This window comes from Montipora foliosa, chromosome 12 (assembly GCF_036669935.1).
Source record: "Montipora foliosa isolate CH-2021 chromosome 12, ASM3666993v2, whole genome shotgun sequence".
In the NCBI taxonomy this organism is placed as follows: Eukaryota; Metazoa; Cnidaria; class Anthozoa; order Scleractinia; family Acroporidae; genus Montipora; species Montipora foliosa.
The window spans coordinates 10271311-10297381 of NC_090880.1; the positions used below are offsets into that span (position 1 = coordinate 10271311).

At 39.7% G+C, this 26071-nt stretch overlaps 1 protein-coding gene and 1 pseudogene across 1 annotated transcript in view; both read right to left on the reverse strand.

Moving 5' to 3' along the window:
- LOC137980061 (TOG array regulator of axonemal microtubules protein 1-like) overlaps positions 1 to 26071 on the reverse strand; it is a 47914-nt gene that overhangs the window by 12365 nt on the left and 9478 nt on the right. The window contains exons 2-10 of the mRNA XM_068827409.1: positions 24419 to 24989; positions 24255 to 24314; positions 13590 to 13762; positions 12211 to 12386; positions 7288 to 8756; positions 5801 to 5891; positions 5368 to 5562; positions 4780 to 4885; positions 1060 to 1146 (exon numbers count right to left, since the gene is read on the reverse strand). Coding sequence (XP_068683510.1) covers positions 1060 to 1146; positions 4780 to 4885; positions 5368 to 5562; positions 5801 to 5891; positions 7288 to 8756; positions 12211 to 12386; positions 13590 to 13762; positions 24255 to 24314; positions 24419 to 24989 — 2928 coding nt within the window. The remainder of the gene's footprint in view (positions 1 to 1059; positions 1147 to 4779; positions 4886 to 5367; positions 5563 to 5800; positions 5892 to 7287; positions 8757 to 12210; positions 12387 to 13589; positions 13763 to 24254; positions 24315 to 24418; positions 24990 to 26071) is intronic.
- Positions 14951 to 15884, reverse strand: LOC137979833 (uncharacterized; annotated as a pseudogene).

The window sequence follows — 26071 nt, forward strand, 5'->3', positions numbered from 1 at the left end:
GGGGCCGTTACACGTTTGAACCCTTATGGGTTTCTGATGAGGTTGAATGCACTTTAACTACATCTAACAGTGTAATATATCATAATTATGTCGTGTTTAACTCAGACAAAAAAATGGGAAAAAGAGAGGTCTACTCTTAGAGTTCTTTGAAGTGAGAAGTACTAAACGGTTTCATGCCATGCTCAAGCAAAGAAGGGTTTAAACTACATGAACATGTAAAAAAGTGGTAACCCAGCTGGGATTTGACATTAAAGTGCTCCTAACCCCAAAAACCTTTTTTCGCTACAATGAATCTTTGCTCCTGTTCGAAACACATTGTGGCTATTTTTTCCTTTTTCTAACAAATCCTGCTTTTTTAAAGGCTTCAAAACTTGCAAAAACCTAAGCATCTTTTGTTCATGACCGAGTCAGAAGTGGAGAGGGTCCATTCCTGCTGTGGCGTCAATAAATACTTTGCATACATGTTTAAAGACAGCAAATGCAATGTAAATGAGTTTGTGACGTCAAATCAGGAATAGACCCACTCCCCTCCTGACTGTCGTGAACAAAAGATGCTTGGTTTTTCGCAAGTTTTGAAGCCTATAAAAAGGTAGGATTTGTTACAAAAAGCAAAAAATGACATGCAATGCGTTTCGAACTGGCGCAAAGATTCATTTTAGCGAAAAAAATTTTTGGGGTTAGGGGCACTTTAACAGATATTGCGTTCCTAGCTTTGTGATTGTTCAGTCAATCTAGGTTAACAGCTAATAATTTATACAGAATGACCTTATATGGTCACACAGTTATCACTTGTCGTTTATCGGTTTTCTCATCGGTTGGTACAAGTATCCAAGCGTTCAGAATTCAATGAAATCTAAAAAAACAATGCTTGTTGGATATGAACCAATGAGGTGCGTATCTACATGTACCATCTCAAATCCAACGTGTGCTCATGGAATAATATTGTTACATATACTTATTGCACCACTGATATTTTATATTGAAGTGTACTTGAGAAGGAGCTACATTTGTAGTCACGTTCAATGACTGGACCTTGCTTAAATAATTGACATTTCTTACATTATCCATCTGCTTCCCAAGAGAAGTGTACATGTCTGCAAGGCAACAAATACCAGAACGAGCAACTTGGGATCGAAGATTCTTAACCTGTTGAACAGCAGAGTTTCCATTACTTACGTTATTCATAACGTGACTGTTTCACCAGACTACATGTGTAATAATAATTAACAATTATTCGCCTCAGGCTCAGTGATTATCAATGAATATTCACCGAGACGAAGTCGAGGTGAATATTCACCGATAATCACTGAGCCTGAGGCGAATAATTGTTTTAGTATAAATACACAGGTGATCATTTCAAAAAATTGAAAAAAAAACATTTCAACGCGAAATCATCTTCACTTACGGTGGCAAAACGACTACTGACAGCCATTTTGTCCGTCGAGGTGGTTATTGGCTGATTATCCGAGATAGCGAGCCAATGAGAGCGCGCGATTTTGTATAATCACCTGTGTATTTATACTAATAATGTTTAATGCTTATATTGCGCTTTTACATCTGAATATGATCAAAAGCGCACCACAGTCATAAAATTATACATTAACAATCTAATAACAATTAATGACTAGCGACTATATAAAAATTGAAACCCTAACAATGTTACAATAATTATATACAATTAATAATTAATGAAAAAAAGGAGAAAGCTACTAACCAAACTTCCATAACACACAACTGAACGCCTCTCTAAAATAATAAGTCTTTAACACGGTTTTGAAGGTGTTGAGATCTGTCTGACTTCTAATGTTGCCGGCAGGGCATTCCAGGTCTTAAAGGCAGACGCTGAGAGCCCTATCTCCTAACGTACGCTTGAATCGTACTTAAAAATCCTGCAACAATACCCCTGAATGCATTGAACGCAAGAATAACGTTCATTATGTCTAAGTTGTATAAGGTTACGCAAATATGCTGGTGTACAAAAAAGAATTACCTTAAAAGTTAGTAATGCTATTTTATAACTAATTCTATACTTAACGGGCAACCAAAGAAAGGCAAAAAAAAAAAAAAAAACAGGCGAAATATGATGAAAGCTAGGTGTATATGTGATCAGACGCGCGGCAGTGTTCTGAGGGCGCTGGAGCTTTGACAAATGCACTTTCTGGTATCCTCTACAATAGGCCATTACAGTAATCAATGCGGACCATTAAAACTGCTTGAACAAGCAGCTTAGTGCTGCCAAACGTTAAAAATTTTCGTATTTGTCTGATATTGTGAAGATGGTAATAAACTGACTGGCGGATCTTATTGATGTGTGTGGACACGTTAAGATTACAATCAAACCATGCTCCAAGATTCCGCATAGCAGTGGTCACCACTGGCACCTTTATATCGCCGACCTTAAGATGGTCAAACCTAATCTGAACTAATTGTGTACAAAAATTTGGTTTTATCAACGGAGTTGATAATGTAAATTGGCCACCGTACAGAGATTCTAAAAGCTGACGTTTCGAGCGTTAGCCCTTCGTCAGAGCGAATCCAATGGATTCGCTCTGACGAAGGGCTAACGCTCGAAACGTCAGCTTTTAGAATCTCTGTACGGTGGCCAATTTACATTATCAACTCCGTTGATAAAACCAAATTTTTGTATACTACTTCCCCACCGACGCAGCACCACAGTTTCTTTAGAAACTACCCCTTCATTCATGAACTAATTGTGACCTAGTGCCGACTAGAATGATCTCTGTTTTATCCGAGTTCAACTATTGATGCACCGCTCCATTGCCTGTACAGCCTCCTGTTGGTCTACCTCAGAGTTAGGTTGGAATGACAAATATAGCTGGGTATCGTCCGCATAGGCATGAACATCGGGTAGATGAGCTCTGAAAAGGCTTAATACTTGCATAAACCGTAAACAATAAGGGACAAACAATTGTAGGCATGAACCTTGAGGGACACCATAAACTACATCAAACTCCTGGAGTAACAGCCCCCGTAGCAGACGCGTTGAGATCTTTGCGACAAATAAGGTAAAACCAACGTCGCGCAATCCAATAATTCCAAAGCTAGACTCCAGCACTTGATGGTCGACCGCACCGAACGCGACACTTAAGTCCAAAAGAACCATTAGTGTAACCTGCGTTCGATCCATATTCAGCATGATGTCGTTTTGCCCTTTAAGTAGAACAGTTTCCGTGCTATAACTAGCACGGCATGCAGACTGCAGCAGCGGGTATAGCTCAGACTTCATCATGTGTTCGTGTATTTTATCGTAAACAGCGCGCTCAGTCAACTTTGAAATGAACTGTAAATTACTAATGGAGCTGAGGTTCGCAAACGAGATGTCCTTCCCTGCTTTTTTCAGTCGCGGATCCACAACAGCGTCTTTCCACCTAGACGCAAAGTGTCCCGATACAAGAGACGAATTCAAAATGCAGGTCACCACAGGTAAAAGTTCTTCTAGGCAGGAAACTAGCAGAGTAGTCGACTTCGGATCAAGGCTACAGGTATTTTTAGCCGACTCTTGCACAAGACGACGGACTTCCTCACTAGAGAGTTGCCGAAATTCCGATACAGTAAACACCCGCATATAAGAACATGTGGATTAAGAACATCAGACTAAAATTTGGCCAATAAAGCACCATATAAATAAGAACAAATTCAGCTTGATAAATAAAACGTGTTCTTAATACAAAGGAAAAGGGTATTAGGATAAGGAAACAATACAGTACAGTAACTTACAGTAACTTATATCAAAGTACTATGGTGTTCAGGACCATTACAAACTATAAAATCTATTACAAACCATCATTGTACGTCAATTAACCCTCTAGTAATATATAATTTGAAGTATTTCTGAAACCAATTTAAGAACAATTTAAGAACACTTTCAGGCTGATTTCTCACTAAGGACCCCTCAAATAAGAACACAATCAGCCTTAAACCTGAAAAAAGTGTTCTTACATGCGGGTGTTTACTGTAACCTATGAATGTCTTTAACTACGGCTTCTTCCGGAAACATAGCCCTGTCCTGCACAGTGACCTCAAAAGAATCAAGTTCTGTTCGGATGTTATGTATCTTGCTGCAAAAGAATTCGCCTATGTCATCAGCTAAAGAGTAGTTATTACTATAGTAAGGAAACGATACAGTCCTTTGGCGCAAGGAGCTTTTTCCTTCCTCTACACAACTTGCCTTGATCTCCACTATTGCTATCAATAAAATCAACATAAAATTTCTTTCGCGCTTTATTCATGACGTATGTTGCGCGGAACCAATAATAAATGTGTTCACCAATAGTAAAAGTTCCGCCATGTACACAATCAAAACATAAAGGTTCCATGCTTGAAAATGTCAGGGAGTGAAATTTTATTGTCTGTGTGCAGGTACACTGGGGAGAACCAAGTTACCCAAACCTACGAATGGACGCAGTGGCCTGGGACCCTGCCAAGAAGGCCTCAAGAAAAACAATGCTTTGCATATCTTCAAGGTCAAGTTTAAACGGCAGAGTGTTTGTCATGCCTTTTAGATGAAAAAACAAGGCAGTTGTCAACTATTCATACATGTAGATAACACATAAAATAAAGAAATTAACAAAAAAAAAAAGAAGAAAGAAACTAAACTTACAGCTAATAAAAAAACATAAAGGATTGAAGTGCCTAGAGGGGATTACAAAATGTTGCCAACCACAACATGCTGGTATTCTGAAGCACAATATTAGTTACACTATTCATAGTCCTTTTAGAGAGTGCTTCTTGTTTGCAAACTTGAAGGTAAGAACCTACCTCTGCTATAATAGCAAGAGTAACTGTATGCAGCTGTGTGCCTAGCACTTCTGGGTGATATTTGGCAAGCCGGCGGATTCCTTGAATTCCTTCACATTTTATCTCCCTGTTGAATTAAGAAACTAAATCTAAAAAACATAAAATATGTGTCTACGCCCAGTAACCAAGAAATACATGGGCAAAAATTCAGCTTCCAACACTTGAAGGAAGATTACATGTACCTTGAAAGTAAAAAATGTACTAGACAGCATTACTGTGACAATATATTGACAGATCAAAATTTGTCACGAAAAATCAAAGCACAAATAACTGGAAACGCAGCTTATACATACTGTGCACTGTTACAGTAATAAGAATCGCCAAAAATGCTTGCTTTTAATTTTTCAACTTAAAACCCTTTTTCTTGTCAAAACGACATTCAACAATTTATTCAAATCATCTCAACCACTTCAAGTATTGAAAAAGATCATGGCAATTAGCAGTGACAATGATTGATATATTACCACACACAGTCTTCCCAAGGCCTTCCACATAATAACTTTCAAAATCAAAATTAATGCACACAGGTCATGTAAACACAGTATTTACCAATCTTCGGTATTTGCCAGGTACTTGAGTGCATCCCGTAATGCAATGTCTGGATTATTAAATGGCTGTAGGTCATCTAGGCTAACTTCCCAGCACTGTGATGCATTACTACTGCCAGCAGAAGCTGCATAATGTAATCTCATCTCTGACGGGTCATCAGTTACTGCGTAACTGGAATCTCTTTCAGCTTGAATCCTACAACATAAACATTGCTACCTTTTAAAAAAGAAATTGAAATGATCCATAACCTTTGGCCACATTTCATCAACCTTTTCCAGAAAATTCCAATTTAGCAGAGAAACTACCTTTCAAAGATAAAAGAAAAGCATTCAAAGCTATATTGAAAGTGACATAGAGACCAAATCGACAAAGTGTTTCAATCACGCTTTCTGTGCTAAAGTTGAGTTCAAAGAATTGCAAGTTGAATACTTACGGGGGAACAGCCATCTTCTTCTTCAGCGGTTCCCCTGAGGGAGGTTTTCTGTTTGACTTTAGTGGAGAATTGGACCCCGTCACAAAGAGATCTTAAATGAAAATTTTGAATATAATGATAAGAACAAAAATCTTAGTTGACTCTACAATTTTTTTCTAGCATCTTGTTCACTGTGAATCAGTCAGGTCATTTGACATGACTAGCCTAATCCAGATTGCTGATTGTAACAGTGCATCTACAATAATCATGGGCACATTCACACCGAAACATGCTTACTAAATGTACATTTAGCTGTCTAATTCAATCTTTCCATGGAGGAAAAGACATGCTAGAAATACTTCAGTGTGCCATGAAAAAAATCGAAAAAAAACAAGGAGCTGTGAGGTGTGATATTGTTTGTACATCTCCAAGTTTTGGGTTAACAGATTCCTTGGCTACTTCATTCCAGACCCATAGAGACATGTACGCTCTTCACTCTGGCAATGCTAGTCTAAGTGTTGTTTTCCGCTGGCTGAGGAACAAAAGAAGAGCAAAACGTTTTTCTTACCCACGTCTGGGAGTCTGGGTGAAAGTGTGGGGGGGGGGGGGGGGGGGGTCATAAGACACATGGTGTAGTATTCTCTCAGTTTTTTTATGTTGCCATTCGCCACCCAACCTTATAGGCTTTCAATTTTGTGAAGTTACTTGCAAAGCCTTTACTGGTTCCTCTAGGCTCAATTCATTGCTAGTTTTCCACTAGCTTTCATTGTGATTCTTGGTCTCCAGTTGTTAGGCCTTCATTAGGGCTGATAGTCTGTTATTGAACCCAGGTTACCTTTCAGATTATCTGCAGCTTTACATTCTAGCTTGTGTTATAAATATGAAATACTCTAATAAAGGTCAGGCTGCATAGTTCGCCTTGACATGGCTCCCAGTGCGTGTGAGAATAATATTATTGGTAGTATAAAATTATACTAATACAATGGATAGCGTTGAAGGCGCTCTCTGATTGGATTTGTGCCAAAAAATAATATTGCAAAATCGTCTTTCTCTGCTATATTATCTCCATGCTTTAGTATACCGTTAAGTAAAACAACTACAGCTGCAATCACCCAAGTGTCAGTGGCATGCAAGTGGTGGATATTTACCTAGCCACCTCCACTTCAGTGAACAGCTGTTACTTATTACGTATAATTTATTATGTATGATCACAAGGACAGTGTTTAAACAAAATACTATTAATTTGTAACAAATAAATTGCATTCCTTTGACCCATCTGTTATTTGACCTACCTTTGCAATTTACTTCCCACACGAAGTAATTATTACAAATATTATTCATGAATTATCTTTGAAAAATGCTTGGTTACCCCCAATCTTCTTTTGGATTTCAATAACACTTGTTAAGATCTACATTTCCTGCATAATCACACATTGGGGCAAAAATATCTTTAATTAGTAGGCACCGTCCTTAACAATATCTGAGACTTCGAAATGCAATCTACTAACCATTAGTGTGAGTCTTTGCAGCATTTTCCCTTTGCATTTCTTTCTTCTGTAATGCGGTTTCCTTCTCAGCAAGTTTTTGCTTTAAAATCTGCTCCCGTTCTCGTTCTCTCTCATTTGATTCTTGCTCTGCCTTGAGTCGCTCTGCCTGTTTTTGTATCTGCCTTTGCCTCATCTTCTCCTTTGTGCGTTCCTTTTGTCGTTCTTTCTCAAGCTGCTTCTCTTTCTCAATCTCTTCAAGTTCTTGCTGCTGTTTGATGAGCCTCTCTCTCAATGCTTTTTCCTGCTTCTGTAGTTCTTCCTGTAGCTGCTGTTGTCTCTGCCGTTCTGATTCCCGATCTTTCTCCTTCTTCTTAAGCAGTTTTCCAAGTTCTAATTGCTCCTTCAAAATCTTTTGCCTTAATCGTTCTTCTTCTTCTTCATGTTGAATGTGCCATTGTTTAATGCGGTTTCTTCCAAGCTCATCCAGCTTTTCCTGTTCTCTGTGGAGCCTAACTTCCTCTTCTTGGCGCATTCTTTCCATTCTTTCCCGTGTAGATTTTGACAAACTCTTCCTCAGGGTTCTTGGTGTCATGTCTCGCTTGCCTTCAGGGATTCTGATAACTCCTCTGCCACTGTCTTCATCGCTGTCATCTGAGCTGTCTAAGCTGTCACCTTCACTTTTCGTAGTAGGTATTTCTGTCTCAGAGGTTGTTACTGTTGTTGTTGTTGTGGTTGTCACATCTGTGGCTTCATTTTCCAAAGAGTCAGAAGGTGCTTGGTATGCTTCTTCTCCACTCCCATTTTCACTCTCTTCATCCTCTCGTTTTGTGCTATCATTTCCTTTTGCCTCTTCTACTGTTTCTTTTCCTCCACCCAGACCTCCCTTTATATTTTCATCCTCTTCCTCCTGATCCTCTATTGCCTCTGCCTCCACCTCCACCTCCACCTCCACCTCCTCCTCCTCCTCCTCCTCCTCCTCCTCCTCCTCCTCCTCATCATCATCATCATCAACATCACCATCATCATCATCAACATCACCATCACCATCATTATCACCATCAATTTCATCACTATCATCCGCCAAATCTTCATCTGACTCTTCTGTTTCGTACTCCAGTAGATTCTTATTATGTGCATTATTATGACGTTTATCCAGATCTAACAATCTTTCACCCACTACTTCAACTCTTTTAATATCAAGTAAGCCATTTCTATTCAGTGAAGTATTACTCTGTATGTCATCATCACTGTGCACCTCATTCTCTGGCAAATTCTTCTCTGCAACTCTGCCTTTTTGAGGTCTCAAAAGCTGATATCCTGTTACGCCAAGACCACCACTATCCAGATCGTGCAATTTCTTAGATTCAGGAGCTGTGGTATGAAGAAGTGGTGAAGGTTCAGTTGACTGCCTTTGAGATTTGATTGGAGTCCTGACAATGCGAGGCCTGCTGTCAAATGGTGACTCTGGTTTGACGGATGCTTTTATCAATCTAGGTCAAAATAAAAAAACTAAATTAGCACAACATAGTGCAAAGCTTTTATTATAAACAGGCGGCTAGCTAGCTAAGAGCACTGGTTAGTTACCGTATTTACGTTTATATACGTCAACGCCCCATTTTTGATGGCAAAAAAATGCAATTTTCTCAACTTCATGAATTTCTACGTTAAATGTTCACTGGATACTAATCTTGTATTTTTTCGACGTAATTTCAGGAACTGTAAATCACAGCCTCAAGAGCTTAATAGTTAAGTGGTTTAGCAATTATTATTGTATAGACAGGCATTTTGTCCTTGATTTCTGAAAAAGTTCTCATAAAATGGAACATGTAAACCTCAAACTACTACACCTTTTTTGTTCTTCAGGGATAGAAGGGCTTTATAGGATAAGCACAACATGGAAATAATCTCTGAAATGACTTGAAATAATATACCATGCAAAATGTGACAACAATACAAAAAACCAAAACACAATGAAGTTTGCAAAAGCATTTTAATCAGCCAGGTGTGTAACAAAATTATAAAAAACAATCATTACCAACCAGCACTTGCCTACTTTGTTCAATGCAAGTGACAACACGATCCATGAGATATTGCACCAGGTTACTAACCAGTCGAACGGTCATGTTTTATTTGGAGAAACAGAGATGTTCTGGATAAAAGCAGACAAACTAGTATTCGTAAAAAATGGACAACATCTTCGAGTTTACAAGACATGTTTCGATCGATCATCGATCATCTCCAGTTTCAAGTGTTCATTACAGTGTGAATTTGAATTTGAGTCAATGTTACAATTTGAACTTACGTTAATAAGCTGCAGCGCTTCTTGAGGAAACTTAAAGCCATGGGCCACCTGGATGCGGACACATATTCCAAGATTTATCCTACTGGCTCTCAACCCGCATGAATTTATGGTCTTCCTAAGATGCACAAGCCACGTGGACCAGATTCAATTCCTCTATTCAGCCCAATCGGGACTTATAAGTATGAGCTAAGTATTTATGTTGCCTTCTTCAACCCCATATACCATTTAATTACTGTACTCAGGACAGTTTCACCTTTGTGCGTGAAATACAAGAACTGTGCTTGTCAGGTAATTTTGAGGTTTCTTTTGACCTTGAATTTTCCAACATTCCCCTAAATGAATGCATTGATCTAGTGGTCAAATACGTCTCGGAGGGTAATCTAGATCTTAGCTGTACCACTGAGCTTAAAAGCCTTTTCCACTTTCCTACTTCTCAAACACATTTTTTATTCAAAGGTTCGTTTTACGATCAAGTTGATGGTGTGGCTATGGGTTCCCCACTTGCTCCTATGTTAGCAAATCTTCTCATGGGCCACCACGAAAATATTTGGTTGGAGAACTACAAGGCCTCCAAAATTTTTATTTTACCGACAATACGTTGATGACGTGTTTTGTGTATTTGAGACGGAACAAGATGCACTTTTGTTTTTTGATTTCATTAACACTAGGCACCCTAACATACGTTTTACCATGGAGAAAGAGGTGGACCATAACATACCCTTTTTAGATGTCTTCATTCATAACCATTCACAGTGACTACAACCACGGTTTTTCCGTGGAAAACGTTCATGGGTCTTCTAACCAATTACTTTAGTTTCACTGCTCCATCATACAAAATTGGTCATGTTAGAACACTTGTTGATAGAACTGTTAAATTCAACAACACTTGGGCGGGCTTTCACAATGCCGTTAAGAACCTCACTTTCATTTTGTATAAAAACCTTTTTCCTTCACATCTAATTGAGAAGGTACTTAATCAGTATATTACTAGAGCCCAGACCCCCTCAACTAAAGACGACCAAGTTCAATCCTCTGTAAAGTATTTTAAGTTACCTTACATCGGTTCCTTTTCTACAGAAGCTCAGAGAAGATTACGTAAACTATTTAAGTGTTTTTCCGTCGACTTGGACATTAAGTTCGCTTTTTCTTCATTTAAGATTCGCAACATGTTCAGTGTGAAGGATCCCGTGCATTTCGATCTACGTTCAAGTGTCGTGTATAAATTTACTTGTGCAGGATGTAATGTCTGTGATGTCAGGGAAACATTCCAACACATTTCAACGCGCATTCATGAGCATCTGAGAAGGGACAGGCCTTCTCACATTTTCCAACATTTGCAACACTCTGAGGAATGTCAAAGAGTCTGTTATGAGAGCTGCTTCTCCATTTTAGATACGGCACCTAATTGTTTCCAGTTGTTGCTCAAAGAGGCTGTTCATATCCGCTGGGAAAACCCCAGTCTAAATAGACAGCTAAAGCATGCAGAGCTAACTCTATCTTTTTAGCTACATTTATGTTTTAAGTGTTAGTTTTCTGTAGTTTTTGGTGTTGCTGTAATTTCCTGCCATTAAGCACTTAAGTTTATTTTTTCTTTTGTGACACTGTTTGCACGCGCATTATTTGATTGTTTGCATTTAGTATTGTTGTAACGTTTACCGGTAATTTAAAATTCTAAGGACAATGTATTAACATAAGTTAAAATTGTAATATTGACTCAAATTCAAATTTGCACTGTAACAAACACTTGCAACCGAAGCTGATCGATGATTGATTGAATCCTGTCTTCTAAACTCAAAGTTGTTGTCCATTTTTACGAAACAGAGTTGTCTTTTTTAGTTTTCCACCTTTGATAACGGAAAATTTCCAGATGAGTGTCTATTTCATAATTGTGCCAGTCGAGAGAGTATCTTCAACATTTAGAGTTGGTCAAATCCGTTTTCATTTTAACTGGAATTGCTTACATCTGATGATCCCCATGCATGCATGCAACCTCTGAAATATTATCATTGTGCCTGCACTAAAAAAATCTAGGGAGACACTGCTTAGCACATGAAAGAGTGTTCATGCCCAACCCTTACCCCCTGCATAGAAAATGTTGAAAATGAAACTTGAGAGCTTTCAAGGATCACACTTTCTTTCTTAGAGAGACACCCTAATGGTTTTACTGTAGAAGATTGCACCTCCAGCACTTACCCGGTACTTTTAGAATCATGACTCCTACAGAATTCCCATTAGTTGTAATATTTTTTAAAACTACAGCACTACTATAAGGCGCGGTGGCCTCGTGGTTAGTGCACTCAACTCCGGATCGAGTGATCCGGGTTCGGGGCCTGGCTGGGGACATTGTGTTGTGTTCTTGGGCAAGACACTTTACTCTCACGGTGCCTCTCTCCACCCAGGTGTATAAATGGGTACCGGCGTAATGCTGGGGGTAACCCTGCGATGGACTAGCATCCCATCCAGGGGGGAGTATAAATACTCCTAGTCGCTTCATGCTACTGAAACCGGAGATAAGCGCCGACCTGATGAGCCTTCTGGCTCTTAAGCAGAGACTTTTACTACTATGAGACTTTAGTTAGTATGGTAGTCATTTTCCAAGCAGAAGGGAAGTGGTCATGTTTTAAATAACTACGTTTTCATACCTCCCTGTGTTTCCTATAATCCCCATGTTAATGGCATCATTATTTTCTGAAGGTGAGGGAGTTCGACTTTTCACTTCTTCCCCATCACTAATCACAGAGTACATTTTCAGTGCCCGCTTTGTTTCTGCTTGCTTGTGAACTTCCTTCAGTACATTATTGGGAGGTAGATTTCCACCCTAAAGATATTCAACAACAAATCACCTTTATCATGTCAGTAATTGACCGCATCTATAGGATTCTGGATGTGTATGTTAGTGCACTTATGTTCAGGTTTGTATGCTGCTGCAAAAATTGAATACACACATTGAATACATATTGAAAAGAGGCAGCAAACACCTGTAGATGAACTAGTAAATTACAGACAAACCTCGATTAACCAGACCTCAATTATCCAGATTTCGTGATTATCCAGACTTTTTCTCTCATCCCAATGTGATCATGAATATTTATTAGTCATGATCAAGATCTGCAGCCATATTCTTTTTAAAACTACAGCGTTGAAAAGTGAAGTAAAGGCCAGTTTGTTTCGCTTTCAAAAAGCAAAAGCAGCGCTTGCACGCGTCGCATCTAATGAAGAACTTTCACATGAGTTCCGATTGGCTTAGAGTTGATTTTGTTGCTTAGAGAAATTTCACATTCTATTGGCTCGTTCAGCATGGCATGCAAAATAAACAAGCTACAATGTACACTGCGTCACAAAAGTTTACTCACGATCATTATGTCCTTGAAGCTTAAGCGATCCGTTCTTTCGATAAATGATAACACGATTGGTTTGCGAAGCTACGATGTTTTAAAAATGTAAACATGGATGCGGTCCCTGTCATTTACGAGTCTCAGCGAGTCTGAGCCACCGCGCAATGGTGGCTTGCTTGGTTGAGCATCGGGCTGCCATGCGGGAGGTCGTGACTTCGACTCCGGCCGGACCAACACTCAGGGTCTTAAAATAACTGAGGAGAATGTGCTGCCTTTGTAATTACATCTGCAAATGGTTAGAGTTTCAAGTCTTCTCGGATAAGGACTGTAAACCGGAGGTCCCGTCTCATAACCCTTGTTGGAAATTAAATAGTATGGGACCTTAAAGAACCCACTCACTATTCAATAAGAGTAGGGGACGTAGTCCCCGGTGTTGTGGTCTGACCTTATCTGGACGGGGGGCATCCTTCACTTCCTAAATTAAAATTGTAAACTGTGTAATAAGCAGTCTGGCTAAAGTCCCCCGAAACACATTGTTTATGAGGTCTTCTCCAATAATTTTATTATTGTCCTTAGCAACATGACAAATGAAAAGGAACTTTGGAAATCTTGATCAAAATGGTGATAAAGACATCATTTACATGGTGCTGTATGAAGCAATGAGCATTGGTCATTAAATAGTTTACCTTTACAGGAGCCAGCTGAGGTGGTCGAGTTGGAGTTATTTCTAAGATATCAATACCACTCAACTGGATGTCACTCTTCTTTGTTTCTCCAACTTCAGGAGCCCTCAAAGGACGAGTCTTTGACGCTGATCGAACAAGTTGGGGCTTCATGTGGATAGGTGTTGAAGGAACACCTGTCAGAGGAATGAGTGCACTAAGCAACAATAATTCTTATAATTATTCTCTTAATTAATTCACTTTACCATAAGTACATGTATAATACATCTACATGTACAATAAGTCTGGCCTTTGATTCATCTCTCAATTTTTGTGAGTCACAATAACCCAACTAAAAAACAAACTCATAAGTTTAAGATTCTAGGTCGCTTCATTTATTGTACTGTAATCGTGTATTCACTCTTTAAACTACAACAAGGGAAAATAAAACATGGGAAGTGCATGAAATGTAAGCACAACCTCAGTTCCTTGATAAGATTTTGCTAATCTGTGGGTTGTGCAGGAATTTAAACATAAAATTGACAATAACAATGACATATATTATTACGTTGTTGTTTTATAATGACTGTGGAATACAAAACAGACCATAATCCTTGCCTACTTTGAAGGAATATCCATTTACACCCAGTTTCTGATGTACATGCCATTATAAGGGGGAGCAGGTTATTTTGCTATAGTGAGAGCATTCACTGTCATTTGGGTGCAATACTAGAACTTGAAGTTATGAGTGGATGAAGTTTGTCAGTTCTCTTCTCTGCTCTGAGAGGTTTTATTTGTGTACTTCAGTTTACTCCCTCTTGTCAAAAATTTCAACACTTTCAAAAAACTTACATGTAAGTATTTGAAAGGACTCAATCTGCCCAACAGTTCCACATAATGGCAAAGTGTTATGGTACCATATGAGAAACCAGTAATTGCTTAACAAGTTGCGCTCATTCACATGACATAACAGGTTACCAAGGCAACAAAAGAGCCATCTAAAAACCACCTACAGTGTATATTGTAATGTACTCGGTGACCTCTGATCTTTATTGCTGGAAACTGATCAACATGCTAAGATAAAACTCTGTGCAAAGTTAAGAAAAATTCTCTTCAGCAGATTCAGAGCCACTTTCACAAATTGAGGTAAAAATTATCGGGAAAAATGTGCGATGTTTCGACCAAACTTCGGTCATTATCAAGCTTAAAAGTGAAGATAAAATTTTGTATACATATAAATATAAAACTAAGAAGTAAAAGTATGTAAAGTATGAGAATGTACAAAAGGGGGTGTTAAAAACATGCAAGAATAAAAAAGGATTAAAACACTTTCGCACGAATTGAGTCTGACTGTACATTGAGGCTTGGTTCATTAATTAAAACAGTCAAACTTGCTCTTGCACATTTTTAAGATGGGAAAAATTCCTCGTAAGGTCATTGGGCACATAGGAATGTTCCACACGGAAATGCTTTCCAATGGAGGAAGACGCATTCTTGTGCTTGTCAACGTGTTGATGCAAATGCCGCCGTGTATAACCAACATAACCTGCATCACACAGGTCACATTTAAATTGATAAACAAGGTATTGTTGGTTGACAATGGGAGGCTTGACTTCGCGCGGTTTCCGATGCTGTTCAATCTTGTGGCGAACAAATATGGGCTGGACGGTCACTTGAATTTTCTGGCTCAGATCTTTAAGTTGAGCTCTTACAATATCGGCTGAAGACTGGTCCTTAAATGGCAGAACAACAGGAACCGCTTTTAATTCGTTGTTAACAGCTGGTAACTCGAGAACAGGTTGATCAGAAGCTTTGAATGCGATAAAGCGAGAGATGGTGGAATTAATTAACCTGTCTGGATAACTAAGACGAGAAAACACCATTTTGAGCCGATTACGTTCATCGAAAAAGTATGTTGGATGACCAGTTGGATGAGAGGCGGAAGGCACTATCGAGCATAGTTTTCAATAAGCCACGCTTGTAGCGATCATCAACATGGCTCTTGTAATGCAGCAAAAGGCCAGTGTTGGTAGGTTTGAGGTATACTTTGGTTTGGATTTGTGTAGATTTGTTAAGGAGCTGTGTGCCAAGAAACGGAAGCATTCCATTATTCTCTATCTCCATAGTGAACTTAACCGAAGGGTGGCAGTGGTTAAGAGTCTCGAGGAATTTATTAGCTTATGCTATATTCAGCACAATAGTTAACGTGTCATCCACAAATCGCCTGTAGTATGTGGGCATCTTGCCTTCACGCTCAAGGGTTTCTTCTATGCTGCACATAAAAACATTCCCCATTAAGGGTCCAAACAGGGAGCCCATAGCGACACCATCTGTCTGCTCGTAGAGTTGACCGTTGAACAGAAACAGTTGGTCCTTCGTTGCGCCTCTTAGGAGATCAACCAGGTCCTTGCTCACTGAGGTTGCGGCCGTGCATTACATTGAACCAATCATTCATGAAAGCTTTATCGGCAAGAATATGTATTGTCTCTTCCAGTGGTACATTGGTGAATAATGAAGAGACAGAGAAAGAAACGAGCATATCGCCACTGTTGATTGTCAGTCCATGGACTTCATTGACAAACTCAAAGGTCTCAGTGATTGCGTATTGGTTGATAGAAAGAGGTTTGAGCTTGTCGTCTAGCCATTTTGCCAGAGCAAAGTTGTACGTGTTAGTAGCGGACAAAATAGGTCGCATGGCTAGTTGTTGCTTATGTGTTTTGGGCAATCCGCAAAGGTGTGCTAACCTGGAAGCCGATGGGCGAACAGAGTCTACAACCTAAGCAGGGAGGATTCGGCAAACAAGTGATTCTAGTTCCTTCTCTTTCCGTAGGAGAGGGTGATAGTGCTTCGGAGGTCTACCTCTACTCTTTGGTCTCTCCGAATCAACCATTATGAATTTGGTTGTGTTATTTATCGATGCATCACCTAGCAAACGCAAGTATTCATCCTTGTCCATCACTACCACCCCCGATCCTTTGTCAGGTTTAGTTACAATGATGTCTTCATGCTGCTTCAGCTGGTGAATGGCTTTTAAGAGTGTCTTTGAGGGCTTTGGACCTTTTTGATGAGGTTAGCACACCTTTGCGGATTGCCCAAAACGCATAAGCAACAGCTAGCCATGCGACCTATTTTGTCCGCTACTAACACGTACAACTTTGCTCTAGCGAAATGGCTAGACGACAAGCTCAAACGTCTTTTTATCAACCAATACACAATCACTGATACCTTTGAGTTCGTCAACAAAGTCCATGGACTGACAATCGACAGTGGCGATATGCTCGTTTCTTTCTCTGTCTCTTCATTATTCACCAATGTACCACTGGAAGAGACAATAATACATATTCTTGCCGATAAAGCTTTCATGAATGATTGGTTTAATGTAACGCATGGCCTCAACCTCAGTAAGCAAGGACCTGGTTGATCTCCTAAGAGGCGCAACGAAGGACCAACTGTTTCTGTTCAACGGTCAACTCTACCAGCAGACAGATGATGTCGCTATGGGCTCCCCGCTCGGACCCTTAATGGCGAGCGTTTTTATGTGCAGCATAGAAGAAACCCTCGAGCGTGAAGGCAAGATGCCCGCATACTACAGGAGATGTGGATGACATGTTAACTATTGTGCTGAATATTCATGTAGCATCAGCTAATAAATTCCTTGAGACTCTTAACCACTGCTACCCTTCGGTTAAGTTCACTATGGAGATTGAGAATAATGGAATGCTTCCGTTTCTTGGCACACAGCTCCTTAACAAATCTACACAAATCCAAACCAAAGTATACCTCAAACCTACCAACACTGGCCTTTTGCTGCAATACAAGAGCCATTCACGTTTACCACAAACGCCAGTAGATAAGCCACATCCTTTTGCTGTAAAATTTTCTCCAAAATCGGGGATGCGGGTTATTTATGAGAACATCAAGGAAGAAACCTGTAAATTTTCTCCCGAGACCCTGAAATAAGCCTGTTTTAACCAAACATCAACAGATACTATGTAAAAATTATGATGACTGGTCACTGCCTTTGCAAGAGATTGACCCTCTGTAAGAGGGCAAATACAGTCACTGTGGCACCTCGCTTTAGTGCCAAGGGACTGGGGAAATTGGTTTGTTATATCAAGGTTTCGTTATATAGACAATTTGCGGGAAAGCAACTAAAATGTTTATCGAGGTATAATTAATAATTGTTTCTTTAATGGTGTTACATTTCGCTACACAGCATTTCTGGGTCTGAACGATTACTGTAAATAACATTTGTGCTTTATTAAGTCTATATGAAGCTTCAGTACACTTTCACATGTGTTTCACCTGTTTATGACACACAGAGGAGAAATTTCTGTGGAAGTGGCCAGCAAAACAGAGAAACAAAGGCATTGGTCCGGAACTTCCGGCTACACTTACACCTTTTAGCGCAAAAAGTCTCAAAAAAAAAAAAATTAAAAAGTCAATAGAGCTAATAAGAGACAAAAAGGATAAAGTGGATCTGTGGATGTGTCGATAGCGTCAGTGTCTGCATTTGTTATGAGCTGTTTCTGTAAGTGTGAAGTGGTTCTGTAGTTACAGAATTAAAGGATTTTCATCCTTGTTGGCCTGTTTCCCAGTTTTATCTTTTGTCACATGTTCACATTTCTTCGTTATATTGGGGTATAATTTTACATTTGGGCTTCTGGATTTGTTATTGTTATGTCGAGGTTCGTTATATCGAGGTTTTGTTCCATACAATTTACTGTAACTTTGGCAGGGCTGAATATCGTTCATTATACCGAGGGCTTCGTGATATAGTAGTTCATTAAATCGAGGTTCCACTGCACAAAGCAATTTTTGAGAACTTGTGTGGCAAATGGACCTCCGTTTCTCCATTGTTTCCAACTTCAATGGCAAATATTTCGCAAGTGAGTTTGTAACCGATAGATGGCTTGCAAGCCAACAACACGAAGAAGAGCTGAAGGAATCTTTCGGGTTGCTTTGCGTGGCCACTAAGTGTGAGTCAATTGACCCTATTCTGGAATAAGAATATGTGGTGTGGTGATTTAAAACGTTATGTATGGCATTTTGAAGCAACAACGATAATAAAGATGTTTAAAATAGCATTTTAGCATTTTAGCATGAATCTCCATAAAAACGATGGATTCTGGAATCAAACACACCCCAAGCAAAGAATGTAAACTTGTAAACGAACCTCAACAATGAGCGGTCAACATTAAGGGCTGAGGAGTTTCACTGAAAAAAATGGGGAAAACGTTCACCAGGAAAAGCAGTCTTGTTTCCAAAGAAGGTGACATATTCTTTGGAGGGTTAAATGATGTCTTTGGGTCTTATTAAATTAAATGATCGATCCAAGGTGACAAAGACTTTACTTTAGCTCATATGTTCACAGAATGAAGTACTTCAGATATGAATTTTTGATATATGAGTGCAGCTTATCAACCAGTGTTTACCATAAATGACGTGGAAATAGCTGGAACAAAACCTTTCAGTCCCAAATGGTACAACATTGAGTTAGCCGGCTTGGTCTATTAACTTAATGAAAACAACAACAACTTTGAGCTCTTGCCCAGAAATGTTTTCGGCAATTAATATAACCATATTTAGTGCAATGGGGTGATGGAAATAATTTACAAGAGTGAAACAGTTAAGTACAATGCTGAAAATAATTTTTCTTCTTTAATAGGTCATGTGTCCTTTCAGATCTTCCTTTTGCTCAGACATTAACAATTTGACCAGACATTAATTAGTATTATGCAAATCAACACTGTTCCTTCATGGGGCTGGCCTGGGCACTAGTCTAAGCTATTATTACTTGTAAATTTGTGTTAGGGAATAATATACATAATTGTCTGGCTAAACGAACCAACACATTACTTAATAACGCCAGTCATGGAAACATTTCAGTTATTGACTAGAGACCTGAGTCACCCCACAAGTTCAGTAAGGACCAGTGATTGCAAACGGGCAAAGTTCAACCAACTTACAATGCAAGATATACTTCGCAATGTGCGTAATGCATTCTGGGGAGATTCGCTAAAGCTGCTCGAGGGGTAGGCAAGTTTCTCATGGATATGCACACAGTTCAGTTCATGATTCACGTCTATGTTGCTTCACCAGATGTATAAAGTGCAGCTCATAGATAAATGAACAAAAATATACAAGTAAAATGCAAATAATATGCGTATAATACTTTATTCATTACGATCGCCTACACATATATACTTTTTCGCATGTGTCTCATTAGAATATATGAGCTAGCCTATTTTTTCTCCAATGAATAAAGGAGGTAGTTTCTTAAGAAACTGTGGTGCTGCATCGGTGGATAAGTAGTACAAGAAAATGTTTGGTTTTACCAACGAAGTGGATTGTCAGAACGAAAATAGGATGCAACATGACAATTTTGTGACCCGATGGACTGATGTCACAAGAAACCGGTTGAGACCAGTCAAGTGAGCAAAAAACGAACTTGTCCACACTTGCGATGGAAATAAATGCGTCTGAAAGTTAACTGTTGTGAAAAAGTGTCAAGGAATCATTGCGCCACAAGTGCCAACCCTGCCAGGACTGTTCAGGACAAGCGACAAGAGGAATTCAAACACAAAGGTTTTCACCAACCAAATGTCAACATGAGCGAGATCAAAACATTGCAAGAGAAGATCGAAGGTAAACTGAAAATGCTTAACTTTATGGTAGAAGATACAGGGAAAATACTCGAAACCGATGATGAAAAGGCTATCAAGAGAAATGGGAGCACTTTAGAATCTATTATTGACAAAATGCATCAGCTTAAATTGCAAGTTCAGGAGTTGCAAATCAAAAACAACAAGGTAGCTGCTGGTATTAGATCAGCCGAAGAGGAAAAACTTGAAGAAGAAAAACGGAAACAAATCTTGGATGAAGACATTGAGTTGGAAAAGGCTAAATTTCAAGCATGTGACAGGTGGTCACAAGGGTTCCGTTATCTATCCAGTGGTGGTGGTGGTGGTTGATGGCATCAAGTGTAGAGCATTACTGGACACAGGTGCTGGTAGTTCATATGCGTCAGCAGCTCTAGTCGAACGGCTTAACAAGCTTCCAACAACAGAATGATAGAAATGATGCTTTGCTCTACGACCCAAAAAGTATGAAGTTACAAAGTGAAGGTTGCAAGTGTCGATGGAAAGGTCAACAAGGTAGATAAGGGGATCTTACAGTCTCAAACCCACATTATGAAGAATCGATAAGCAAGCATCCTCACCTAGAAGGAGTAGTTACGGAAGAAAAAGACAAGAAAGCTGAATTTTTCATCCACCTTATACATGTACTCAGGGCCAGTGAGCACTCAAGAATCAAAACTGAGACAAAACCAAGGATTGGTATACCATTTGAGTCTATTGCTGAGCTCACTATGCTAGGCTGGGCGATTATGTCCTCTGGTGAAGAAACAGGCCTCTCTAACATTTACTTGACAATCTCATCAGCAGCAGATTATGACTACAGTACCACTCAAAGGTAAGTTGACAGTCACTCGCGAGTCCCGAAACTCGACTCGAGACTCGAATCTCGAAAATTTCAAGAATCGAGTCTCGAGTCGAGTTACGCAACTTGCGAGTTGAGTCTTTTGAGTTTTGAGTCGAGAAAAATAATGAGCTTGATGCTTGACTGATCTCTCGAGAAATAAATTAGACAAGCAAAGCGCACTTGTGTGTTGTACATGCGTCGAAAAAGCGAGTCGGATATCAAGTGCGAGTAGTTCTGTTGACGAAGTATGCACACAGTTCCTGTCGCTCAATCCTTTCCTCAAAGGATCAATGAATAATCTGTTGCGATCATTTACAAAACGGCTCTCTTCACAATCAACTTGAACATGCTCGCTTGGCTTAAAACTTAAAACCTGACGCTTTATGCACGATTTATGTTCATGCGCATGGTAAATGTATCTGACAAGTTTTCATACAACATGCGAGTGAAGATTTTCACGTTTACTCGATTGTGTCGTGGTGTTGGCTTTAAATACAGCGATAATTGCGTATATGTACCGGTGCAAGTTTTTAGAGCATGTTATATTTTCCCTTTCGATTCTCTTGACATCCAAAACGAGCAAGCAGAATTGTGACCATAATTGACCATTCGTCTTTTGATGATTTTGACGATAAAGTTTCAATCCAGCTTTTGTCACGATGGGAAAGACGCAGTGGTAGTTGGAATTCCAGTTTTTTAATATTACAACGCCAACTTTTGAACAAGGCTCCTTTTTACTCCGATAAATTACATGTACGTGGTCATTTTGCTAGTTTGTGACCGGGTTTGTGCCTGGGGAACGCATCGGAAACTCATGTATTTTTTTCAGAACAAGTGAATAAGATCGCGACGTTTTTACTCTACATTCCGAAGGATAATGAAGATAATATTTTTTTCGCGGGCCAAGAACATTGAAAGCTTGCTTAGAGTCAACATGAATATTGCGTACAAAGGCTCCGTTTGCAGAATTGTTCATTTCTTCTAGACATAAATCGCTTTCTCGAGTTCTTCTCGAGTTTATGCATATTCCAAAGTTCATCTTTCTCGACTCTCGATTCTCGAGTCTTGATTCTCCAGCCTCGATTCTCGCGTTTCAAAACTCAAACGTCTCGACCTTCGCGACGCGAGAATCGAGTTTCGAGGATCGAGTCGAGACTGTCAACTTACCTTTGAGCGGTACTGTAACTCTGTAGTTTAGATGTCTTGGGACTCCGAGATAGATCAGAAACAGACCAGGGGAGCGTGTATGGTGAATTCATCAAGCAGCTACACTGACATGAGGAAGGTTGGTATGAAAGTGGCTTGTTGTGGAAGCCGGGTCATGGTCATCTACTCACAAACGAACATGGTAGCATCGCAAGACTAGAAAGACTAGTAAGGAAGTTGCAGCGAGATCCAGACATACTGTAATTGACAAGTACGATGAAATCATTCAAGATCAGCTAGAAGAGGGGATAGTCGAGAGAGTGGTAGAGGAACCCAACGAGAGAGTGTCCTACATCCCACATAAACCTCTGAAAAGGGAAACAGCAACAGCAACAAAACTTAGAATTGTATTTGATGCAACAGCTAAACCAAATGATGAGGGTCCATCATTAAATGAATGTTTCAAGACAGAACTTCTTCAGAACCTCTTGTGGAATGTACTTGTGCGTAAGCACCTCAAACCAATTGCCTTAACAGCAGACATCAAACCAGCGTTCCTTCAGGCACGCATTAGGGCTGAGGACAGGGATGTCCTACGGTTCCACTGGATCAAGAACAAGGACCCTTTCGCGTTGAGATTTACGCGAGCGCTCTTTCGGTTGGTACAGTCACCATTCTTATTGGCAGGAACATTGCAGTTGCTCTTGGAAAACTTAAGGGGGAGGTACGCCATAGAGGCTGAAGAGATTTTGAGAAGTCATGGATGTTCTGTGGTCACGCTGGACCATGAAATACATAAGGAGCCTAAGGGAGAGACACAATCTGAAACATAAGACCAAGGAGTTGGTGATATGGTTCCGATCCAGACCGAGGAGCGCAAAGTGGAATATCGGAATCATTGTAAAACTCATCAAGGGACGTGACAGAGTTGTGCGAGGAGCTAGGCTGAGAGCGGGGAAATCTTATTTGGAGTGGGCGATCCAGCATTTATGCCCAATAGAGCTGTCTTGTGACAGGCGAGAGACACCGCCAAGCTAACCAGTAGAGCTTAATCCTCGAGCTAGAGATTTCACTCCGAGATGATCGGCAGAAGTAGCTGCTCAGCGGATCAGAGACATTGCAGAGAAAGAAGGCAAAGGGACTGTCCCTGTTACCCAAGAGGGATTATGAACAGTTAAACGTGTTACTTGCATGAGAGAGTTACTGTTACCATTGTTTAAACAGTGGAAGTGTGATTACATTTGCTCCACTTGTGTATCAAATAGCAAACGCCATGACATTTGTGTTTATAATTCGTTGATTTCAGTTTAGAGTGTCCCCAATTAGTGCTCCAGCCCTTAAAGACTACACACTTAAACAAAGTTCCTTTCCTTTTTTACATTATTGTCACATAAAGCAAAAGTATGGCAATGAATAACAAAGGCATACCCGTACAAGTAGTGTATGTGTGCGTATGTGAACATACCCATACACACATGTTAACAGTATTCCAAGTTCGTTTATCTTTGAGCCGCACTGTACATGCATATATTTCATGTACATTGTCTCTTTCAAATGTGGATAAAACAATAATTTTTGCATGGACATCTGGAACCTTTGGATTCAAGTGGAGAAGTGAAGCTGTGTTGGTGAGATGCTTGGACATTGTGTCCGATCATAATGTGAAATCGGCCATACATTTTGGCATCAATTTGTTGCCAAAAGTAGAGCTTCCTTCTACTTTCCACAACATGCTGACACAACTCGTAACACAGGAGATTGTTGTGCGACAAGTTGGCCAAGTAGGTGGTAAAACAACTACATGTAACAAACTTGCAAAGCAACAGTGTTGCACGACAAGCTGAAGGACTTTGTTGCCCATATTACTAGGCCTTAAGATGAATTTACAGCTAGCCCTTCTTGGAAATTTATCTCACCCTGACGTTAGAGAGAGTTGACCAAGCAAACAAAAAGGTGGAAGACCCAAGTCTTGAACCACTGACCCTGAGGTGGTAACCACTCCACATTTCTGCCTTCACATTATTTGATTAACGTAAATAAATATTATGCAAAACATACCATTTTTCTTTGTTTCACCATCCACATCATCAGTACTTGTGTCAAAATCAACAGGAACATCTGGCCAAACAGTCGAACACAGCAAACAATTATAAGACCTTGTTTACAGTACGTGTATTACATGTGAATTTACCACACAGAAACAATGCAGATATTGTACTTACTGTGACAAACAGGAGAAAGTCTACCACATGGTTTCTTCTCAGACCAATCAGGCCATGAGCTTGATAACGACAATGACAATGCTCTTTTGTAAAAAGGAAGAGGTGGGTCCTCTTCTGGTGAAAATGAACCCTGAAGTGAATATGAGGTGGTTGCAACAGACTGTCCACCCTTCAGTACATTTTCCTTTTCTGATTGTTCACCAACAGCTGACTCTGATCCTGTACTTCCACTGGTCTTTGTTTTGCTGGCAATACTTCCACGTTTGTATAAAAGAGCATAACTGTTTGTTGTACTTCCAGTCCCAAGAGTTGTTTGGCCTGAGATCATTGCATGGCTTCCTATCTTAGCATTGTCCTTTTTAATCTTTGCTCTGTGCATTTCAGCATAGGAACTTGCTGCTGTGTTTTCAACAGCCTTGGATGAATGGCGTTCAGACACTTGGTTTGCTCTCTGCACATTCATGGCATGGAACTTTTCAGCATAGGTTTTTGGTGATTTAGATTTCTCATTAGGGGCCCAAGAATTTACCTTCATTGGTGGTCGCACTGGATCACTACTACCAGCAACTGGCTGCAAGTGCAAAACACATTTAAGTTAAAGTATAATGCTTTGGTCATACCACCTACTTGCTTAAGCCAAGGGCACACAACAACTTTTCATTTCTATTTGCTTTATTTTTCATTTGATAGCAATAATGGCTCAGGTAGTAGCCAACTTGAAAGCTTAATGCTCTTTTGGTCATCCTCCAAGAAAATCCAATGTTACGATAATTTACGACTGATTTCATCTAGTAATTTATTTCAGGCATTATTATTGAAACTACGGAGCAATTTTCTCGTCAGTCCCTCTTTTTCTGGAAATCCAGTTCAAGCAGCCGAAAAAATTGACCTCTGAATGACATTATCAAACTCAGATTCCACATAATTTTGGGATTTGCAGTGGTTAATCAATTTAACCACTGAAAGTCCACAAAAAGCGTCAACGTCTTCACTCAGACAAGTAGGATACTTTTTTCCTCTAAACTTTAAGTAATTAAAGGCAGATTCTTTCAAACATACAGAATTAAAGATCAAAATCATTTTCACTACAACAACAGTCAGTTACTGCACTCAAACCAGCCAACAACTTCAAATCTTATTTACCGGTAAACCCCTGGATTTGACAGGTCTCACTGAACACAATAACTTTCTCTTAGGCTCTTAGGCTCAATTACCAGCTGCTGTTTAAGGAAATGAGCCAGTGCACACTCCCAAAATCACAGCTGGACACATGAAGTGAACCATTGTTAAGCTCCGCCAATCACAAACCTGCCTACACAAATCGAGCAGGCATAAATAATTACTATATTTTTGCTTCAAATTGTGGCTGCAAAGGTATTTTTGACCCAGCCTGTTCGAGCTTTACAGTGCTTCTAAGGTGGGAAACATCCAAGATTTAGACAATGGAAAGCGTTCGAGAAAATGCCTGTGTTGTTTTCTACCGCCTGAGTTCAGAAACTTCACAACTTTTCTAGTTGGCACCAAGGCCCAAATACCGCTTTCAAATCCATTTCTATTGCAGAGCTTCAAATAATTTCCCAGCTGGCGCTGGTCAAATTGTCCGGTTAAACCTATTTTTGCTCAGACATATCCCATTCTTGGCCAGACAAACAT